General features: G+C 38.1%; 1 protein-coding gene across 2 annotated transcripts; it reads right to left on the minus strand.

The window, feature by feature from the left end:
• On the minus strand, nt 5,687–8,716 carry LOC109722839 (zinc-finger homeodomain protein 4-like). Of its 2 annotated transcripts, none has more exons than XM_020250999.1 (2): nt 8,265–8,716; nt 5,687–7,202 (listed from the first exon to the last, which is right to left on the minus strand). In XM_020250999.1, the coding sequence occupies exon 2, from the start codon at nt 7,123–7,125 to the stop codon at nt 6,208–6,210; it is 918 nt and encodes a 305-aa protein (XP_020106588.1). In that variant the 5' UTR covers nt 7,126–7,202; nt 8,265–8,716; the 3' UTR covers nt 5,687–6,207. The 2 variants fall into 2 exon arrangements, with proteins under 2 accessions (XP_020106588.1, XP_020106589.1); XM_020251000.1 differs by having other exon boundaries at nt 7,790–8,716.

The following is an 8,941-nucleotide window of genomic DNA, read 5'->3' on the forward strand; positions in this document are numbered from 1 at the left end:
GTGTAGATAACGAGCGGTGGGGCGGGTATCGATGTAGTGGGACGAGTTCCGCTACGCGTACCCCAACATCTCCCATTTCTGAGTTATTACTGATCTAATTTTATCGAGTACACCACAAATGTACGATGATACAATGGCTTCTAACTGACATTTACAAAGGCGAAAATACTGTAGAAAGACCTGATCATTATTTTGAAATAATGCTAATCAATTTTAGATTTCTCTAATTATTGTTGGTTATTAAATATTTTATCAAACTTAACGATTTAAAATAATCTACGGTTCAAAATTTTTTGAACATTTTCATCTATTCAATTTTTTATCACTAGTATTTGAAATGATCGGTAGATAATTTTCACTATTATGTAAGTGTATTATTAGAATGATATTAGTAACACACGGGGTACTCTTTTGAGTATCCAAAACATTTCCGGGGTGGGATGTGCGGTGTGGTCCGTGGCTGTTTTGTCCGTAACGCATCTCACTGCGAGATTAGCTGCTGGGACACGGTAGCAGGAAATGAAACTAGATCTGGACCCTCGGATCGATGTTCTAAGAGCTTCTTTTACAGCTTTAGGATTCGTGCTGTTAAGATGAATTCTATTTTCGGTATGTTATAAAAAGAGAATAATAAGTTGTATGTTTTTTTTAACCTATTTTTAAAGAAAGAGATTTCCTTGCTTCATTGAGACTCTCTTTCTCCTATTAAATTTCACCCGTGAAGGGGTCCGCGCTTTGCAACGGATAGAAATTATAGTAATAGTTAATAATAAAAAAATATTAAATATCCTCTTGTGTATCTTACTTGATATATCCATCAAACATCATGGCGGAAAGGGAAAGTGAGCGCACATTAGTGAGAGAGAGGGAGGGAACGAGGGAAGGAGGCGATGGTGTATAGCAAAAAATGAGAGATAGAAAATTGATGAATAGATTGGAGATAAAAAATTAAAAGTCTGGTGGAGGGAAGAAAAATGACCATAATGAATAATTGGAGATAGAGAGGTTAGGATTGTAAGATGGTAGTGAGATCATTTAAACATACTAATTGAAAGTTTGGTAGGAAAATCGTTTGCATTAATTAAAAGTATGGTGGAGGAAATGGAAAGGGTCATACTGAATAATTATAGATTGTAGATAGAAACGATATAATGGCAGATAATAGTGGGACCATTTAAATATATTAATTAAAAGTTTTGTTAGTGGAACCGTTAAAATGTACATTAAAAGTTTAGTGAGGGGAAGAAGAAGAGTCACATTTTAGTAAGGGTGAAGGAAAACTTGCTATGTGGCAACAAATATTAGGAATTCATGTAAGTTATTAATTGAAAGTTTCGTTAGTGAAACCGTTAAAATGTACATTGAAAGTTTAGTGAGTGAAAGAAAAAAAGTCACATTCTAGTGAGGATGAAGGAAAACTTGCCATGTGACAACAAACATTGAGAATTCATATAGATTAATAGATAATAGATAATAGATTAATAGATTAGTCGGTTCATTCTCGCGCTTCTTATTTGACCATGTTACTAAAATATTATAAATTTTGTACTCTATTTGTTTCAAATAAAATGTATGAGAAGTCCCCATAGTGTATGGACATCGCGACTTATTAGTTATTATTACTAGTAATGCAACTAAATGCATAACTTATTGAATTAAATTACTTATTTTTTGGTTGAACTGTAATTTTTTAAACTTTAGATAGCATTAGAATCATCCTTGAGTTTTTTTTAAAAAGGGCTTTTTTTGCAAATAGTCCCCTGATAAATTTTATTTTTTAAATTGGCCCTGTCAAAATTTTATTTGCAAAAATGGCCCTGGCCCTACCACGCAAGCGCCACGTCAGCGCCACGCGGGCGGGGCTGGGCCATGTGTTTAAGTTGAACACGGTGAACCATTCACCGTGTTCAATACAAGGTTTTTGTATTGGACACGGTGAATGATTCACCGTGTCCAATACAAATACCTCCAACTTAGCCAAAAATGACTAAGTTGTGGGTGTTTGTATTGGACACGGTGAATCATTCACCGTGTTCAATTATTTGTATTGGATTCACCGTGTCCAATACAAATACCTCGCAGTTAACCATTTTGTATTGGACACGGTGAACCATTCACCGTGTCTAATACAAAAACCTTGTATTGAACACGGTGAATGGTTCACCGTGTTCAACTTAAACACATGGCCCAGCCCCGCCCGCGTGGCGCTGACGTGGTGGGACCAGGGCCATTTTTGCAAATAAATTTTTGATAGGGCCAATTTAAAAAAAAAAAATAGTTAGGGGGCTATTTGCAAAAAAAAGCCCTTTTAAAAAAAATCAATTTTCTTTCTAAAACACCGTTGCTCTTTCCTTTAATTGATCCAGCCCAGTATGAAGTTTTATCAGTTGACCCGGCCTGTCCCGGTCCGGCCCGACCCGTAAAGTGTAACTGGGACTGTGCCATTAATATGCATGCGGAGTCGGGCCCGGCCTGCCGCAGCCCGACCTATAAAGTAGAACTGGGCTTCGGACTTAAAAATATTTTCTAGGCGGGGCCCGGCCTGAGTTTGCTCTGATCCAATATCCAGTTACCAATATACCCTATGTTGAATTCGGTTCTCATCCGAGTTTGTTCGGGTTCCAAGCCAAAGTCGGTGCTAATCTAACATTCAGCGCCGACTTTATCGGGCACAAAGAGAAAGATATTGTTTTAAAAGTCTACACACGAGCTTAACTTATCCCCTGTGAAACCCTAAAAAGAATATGCACAAGCACTGAGATGAGAATAAAGAGTGCATAAATTTATGGTTTGTTGCACTTAAAAGTACTGTTCTCAGAGTTCACTGGTAGTTTATTTTTTTTAAGACAAATGATTGTCTGAATATCCGAGCCATCTATGAGAGTTCACCAAGGTTAAATCTCACTCGATTTGAATTCAAAAGGAATGATTTTAACAAACTAGCCCCTAACATGTTGAAATATGGCTGCAAGTATAAGTCTCTTTTTAATGAACCACACAAAATTAGCCTATGTTTTATAGTCAAAATATTAATTACAGATCTCAGGCATGTATATATACAAAACATGATCTTAAATACTAATGCCACGACTTAAATAGTAATTTAGATTATTACTATCTTATATGTAATAACTTGTTGATGCTAGCTAGCAGGTTGGGACATTAAATTGAATTGTTACATTAAATCAAATGTTTCTTCCTTACATCCCACGGCCAAAAACAAAGGCCGGGTCTCCTTGTTGTCCACTTCCTCCACTCTAAACTTTCCAACAAAAACATAGTACTTCATGTGCTCTCTCTCTCTCTCTCTCTCTCTCTCTCTCTCTCTTTTCTCTTTCTCTCTCTCTCTACTGTGCAATGAGACCAGAAAGGACAACACACTGCTGACAGTGTGATGTAGAGAGAGAAAGAGTTAGAGAGAGAGAGAGAGAGTACTATGAGGTCATTGATCATGCAAACTAATTAAAAACTTTGAGAGCACCTACACCGCACATCCTAATACCTTTTTGTGTCCTCTCGTATTGACTACACCAAAAACCATTTCTTTTGGGTCATATTTCAAGCTTCTACAGGGGCTTTAAATTGGAATTATTATAGCTAAACATAGAAGCACTGTTAAGCAGTTGAGCACTGTGGCCACTATCAATGTCTTATACCCTCTGCTGTAAATGCCATTAAATGTATGGACCTGCTTCTTGCTTTCCCACTTTGTGAGGAGGGGCCTCTCATGGCTTCTCCGAGGCATCAGGGCCAATGTATTCTAGCTATTCCAAGAATGTTGGCAGAAAAACACAAGCTGGGGTTCACTAGGGTTTTGGTCTAGCTATTAGAACAAGTTATTTTAGTGCAAATTATGCATTAGAGAGCTTGTTCCAGTGATTAAATCTATACAAGATCACCTGAAAATCATTATTTATTAGGATAATACATTCTACCTAGAGGTGACATCTTATTTCAAAAAAATTGGCTTAGAAACTGTATTTCCAAATATATCTATTCATACTTCTCAATCATAGGCTTCTAAAATCTATGAGTAAAAGAAAAAAAAGAAATATATACTAAATAAGGTATTCAGACAGCTAAATAACCGCAAATTAGAAATTTTTTCTCTTTTTATAAGCCTAAAATACTGCAGTTCTTAGAGGCCAAAACTCTTCTACAAAAATGTACTAATTCGGAGGATATATAATTTGAGGTGATGTACATCTTATATCTTCAATATATATATATATATATATATATATGCATGAGGAAATGTGGGCATAATTGTCCACCAAAATTATGACCCTTGAAAGGGAGCAAATATTGCTTGGTAGTTGGGTGCTCTGGGGCTCGTCATTTTCCCTGTCAACCAAACAATGACCTCCTCCTCATATGCTGAGAACATGCAGGAGATCAGATGGCTTGCCTTAGCAGCAACCACATCCACATGGGTTTCATGAACAGCTCGTACAACCATGATAGGACTTGGAGATCACTTTGATGAACAAATTAAATAATTTTTGTATATATATATATATATATATATATATATATATATATATATATATATATATTGTTCAGAATTATGTGGACAGTATATTGAATTAACTCATTTAAAACATAGTTTACAACTGCGGTGTCTCAAATCACCCATTTTTTATTTTTTTCTCCTTTAATTGTATATAAAACGGTAGTGAAAACAGTCATTAATTGGAGAAGCACACGATTACTTGTGGTATATCCATCTTCCACAGTATAAAAGCGGTTGCTTTCAGATATTGCAATCTCAAACTAGGACTTAGTCGTTGTGCATCGTTATCATTTACGTTATTTAGATAGAGCACATGATCTATATAATGCTTGAAACATTTTAAAACATTAATGCTTATGGCTTTTGTGATATATAAATGTATAGTGTGACTTAACAAACGATCATGTATATAAATGGATTTTCCGCTCCTCAATTTGAATACTCCCCTCTTTTAATTGCCTTTCTAATATCGTCGTAGTTCATATAAACAAATTAATTCTTAGCGTATATAAATGTTGTATATCTTTCCATATATCTTCCATAACCAATTGTTATTATACGATCTCCTTTTCTCGAATCTAAAACTTGCTTCATTTTTAACCTGAGCTTGTTCTCTAACTAAATACTAATGGTATGGCTATAATGTAAGCATCAAAGATGATAGTTGTGTAACTGCATGTTGAGCTCAAAACCACTATGTAAGTCATTTTTAATTCTATATAGTTTCTAACATTTTTTGGAATGCCATTTTCAGTTTCAACCATGCGACGAGATTCTACATCTTTTTAATGTTAACTCAGTATCATTTCCTTACCTTAGCAAACTGGTCGGCGTTTTCATCCTTCTCTCTTTTCCGCAAATAAAAAAAGAAAGAAGAGAACCTGGAGTTTTCGCTTCTGATCAACTTTGATCAGTACTTTGCTTAAGATCGAGCTTACATTACAAAAAAGTTTTAATTAAGCATAATTCAAATAATTTGGAGGCACTATAAGCTTCAGTGTACAATATATTTTCATCTTGAGCATAATGAAAAAATGAAAAAAATAAATAGAAATGTACTACAATACTATAGCGAAAAATCGATAGAAAAGAAAATTCACACAATTAGATAATCAATTTTTTTTTATAAAAAAAAAACATGAACTGCATGCAACAAAACATGAATGGCAGGAGTTAGAAAGAAAACCATTTCTCCATATAAGATTACCACCTCAATAACCTTAATTCACTACGACGATGCAATTTTGCATGAGAGAGCACTAATGAATTACCAAAAAAAATAAAATAAAATCAAGGGCTTCTAGCCTCATCAGCTGCGAAAGAACCCATCTAGAAAACAGTGCCTAATTCAAATAGAACAGTGTCCTAACAGCATTGACACTACAAGTTAAAAAGAGCCCTATCCAGGTTTAGCAAACTCTCTAATTACCTACATCACCTCTCCAACTATGATAAAATAGAAAATAAGAAACAAAAGAAAAAGAAAATCCCAACAGTACGAAGCCCACAGCTAGATATCAGCATTAGACATGGTAAATCACAACAGCTGATGGAGAAAGATCCATTGAATCCGCTCTAGACCGCGGTATAAGACCAGTCGGATTCAATATATCGATCTGCTATATCAATAATAATTCCTGCGTGCATGTGTCTACGCTGTTGCGACAGCTGAGGATGCGAAATACAGTGGTTGGTTATTCAAGCGGGAGGGGGTTCTTCTTGGCGAGGCTATGCTTGTTGTTGTGCATCCAGACCTTGAGCACCCGCCGCTTCACGCCGATCTCCTGGCAGAACTGCTGCACCACACTCTCCTCCACCCTCTGGATCCTCCACCCAACCCTCTCAGCAAACCCCATCATCTTCTCCTTCTGATCCTGGCTGAACTTGGTCCTGAACCTCTTCTTCGCCGCGTGGTGAGGGAGCGCACGGCCGCCGCCGCCGCCGCCGACGACGGCGCCCTCGACGTCGTCGGACTCGGAGCTCTGCATGGCGCCGAGGGGCATGATCATGCCGACGTGGTGGGGCCGCGGGATGAAGCTGTTGCCGGCGTGGGCCGGGCCGTAAGAGCCGAACGCGTGGTGGTGGGGGTGGTCTGGGCCGGAGATGAGGAGGCCCTTTTGGCCCATCAGCATCTTGCGGCCCCCCTTGTTGAGGGAGTGGTAGCAGTCGCAGGCGGCGGCGGCGGCGGCCTCGCCTTCGGCTTCTTTCCGGTGGAAGTTGCGGTGGCAGCTGCAGGCGGAGCATTTCAGGGCTTCGAGGGTGCCTTCCTCCCCGCTGGGCATGAACTCCCCGCAGCCGTCGGTGGCATTTCCGCCGATGGAGGCAGCGTGGTTTTTGAGGCACTCCCTGTACTTGACCGCCGCGCCTTTCTTGGGAGCGTTGGTGTTGTTGTAATAGTGGTGGTGCTGGTGGTGGTGGTGGTCGTCTGCGGCGGCGGCGGCGGAGGAGAGGGGTGGAGGTGGTGGGTGGGGAGGAGGCGGGGGGCCATTTGAAGGGTGGTGGAGGGAGGGGGTGCTCTCATGGATGATGCTGTGGCCGTGGCCATGCCCGCCTCCTACATAGCTGCTGCTTATTGGGATTGGGATCTCTCCTTCATGCCCAGAAAGATCCATGCTTCTCTCTCTCTCTCTCTCTTTCTCTCTTTCTCTGAGTTTGGGCTACTTCTTCTTTTCTACTGCTCTTTTTTCGCCTGCACAATAAAAGGGAAAAAAGAAAAAGAAAAAGAAAAAAAAGAAGTCAAGGACGAGAGGATTAGAGAGTGAAAACCACGAAAAAAAAAATTTAAGAAAAAAATAGGAGGAGAAAATAGAAAAATGTCAGCTAGTGAGATTCTCAGGACTGACTGTAAATTGCACTAATAATGAACCCACTTGTCCATTTTCTTTTTATATAATATATATATTTTTTCTTTGGCAGAGGGATGGAGAATAAGATCTTGAGGTGCTAGAGAACCTTATCAAGATACTCACTTGCCCAACCTTGCGGAGCAAGTGTTAGAGCAAAGATAGAGGGGAAGAAATTAAAAATGAAAAAAAAAAAATTGAAATTTTTTTTTTAAAAAAAAATACCAAGAACTGTGACCCTGATTCTTGGGCTTCTAGGGGAACTACAATGGACTAAAAAAAAACAAAAAAACAAAAAAAAAACTCAAGAGACAAAGGTCAAATAATACTTAATCAAGATGGATTTAGGAGAAGAGGAGAGAGACACCACCATGAAGATGTATCAATATAAAGAGTCTTTGTTGTATATAATAGAAAAAAGTAAGTTATTGACCTCTACTATTGGTAGGGAAGAAGATCCTATATGAATATTGAGCCAAGGGGAACCTAAGCATTGTGTTGTATGTAGGTGCATGGGAGGGCCCAAGATTTTCTATGCAAAACAACAATAACTTGAACAGTGCACAAAGGGGCCTCATTATAGACTTTAAATGTCCCATTTCATTTCTCCCAAAGTACAACATAAGAAAGCAAGAACAACTCCATGTGGTAGATGCAGTTTGTAGAAGAACCTAAGACAAAACAAACCCACCTCCCCCCCCCCTCCCTCTCTCTCTATAGAATATGCATGAGAGTGGGAGGAGGTTGAGAAAAATAAATATGGAGATTTGGTTCAAACTTCCAAGGTAAACAAGAGAGTAAGCACTTTTTTTAAAGGCCATTTTACGGGTGGAAAAAGGACTATTTAGTGTAACACAAGAGGAAAAAAAAAAAAAAAAAACTATATGGCTATGTATGAAGTAACTCACATGAGACTTTATATTAATGCTCAGTGACTCTCCCAAACTTGCATCCCATGGCAATGAGAAGGCACTAGAAGGGGTTTAGAGAGGTAGAAGAGAAGTGAAAAAGAAAAAAAAAACAATAAATAAATAAATAAAGCACTTGCTAATCTAGAGAGAGAGTAAAAACAAAAACAAAAACAAAAACAAAAACAAAAAAAGAAGAAGAGGAATTGGTTGAGAGTGTGTGTGGTTGTGAGGCACTAAACAAAGAGGCTTATAGTAGTGTTGAGGGAACACAAAGGGTGGAAGAAAACAGAAAGAGAAAAGTAGAATTTTTAGAGGACAAGATGAACAGAGAGAGTTTTTGGGGGGATGTTGTATTTGTAATAAGGAAAAAGAAAAAAAAAAATAAAGTGTGGGTGTTTGCTTTGCTTGCACTATCAGGAATCAAGCTTACGCCATAGATGGAGAGAGAGAAAGAGAGAGAGTACTGTAGTGTCAGAGAGGGAGACAAGAGAGAGAGAGAAAGAGTGAAATAGTCCCCACATTGAAATACGAAAAGTTTTTAAAAAATAAAAAATCTTATACAGCTTAAGGCCCTAAGGAAAAAAATAATAACAAAAATAAAAGAAAATAAAAGAACTTTTGAGTCATTTCTTGAATGGACCCAACATGAATTTACTAATATATACCATTATAAA

Source organism: Ananas comosus, linkage group 17 (genome assembly GCF_001540865.1).
Source record: "Ananas comosus cultivar F153 linkage group 17, ASM154086v1, whole genome shotgun sequence".
Lineage (NCBI taxonomy): Eukaryota > Viridiplantae > Streptophyta > Magnoliopsida > Poales > Bromeliaceae > Ananas > Ananas comosus.

Excerpts from the sequence above, each read along its gene's own strand:
- LOC109722839 (XM_020250999.1), bottom strand. The coding sequence starts at position 7,125 with ATGGATCTTTCTGGGCATGAAGGAGAGATCCCAATCCCAATAAGCAGC.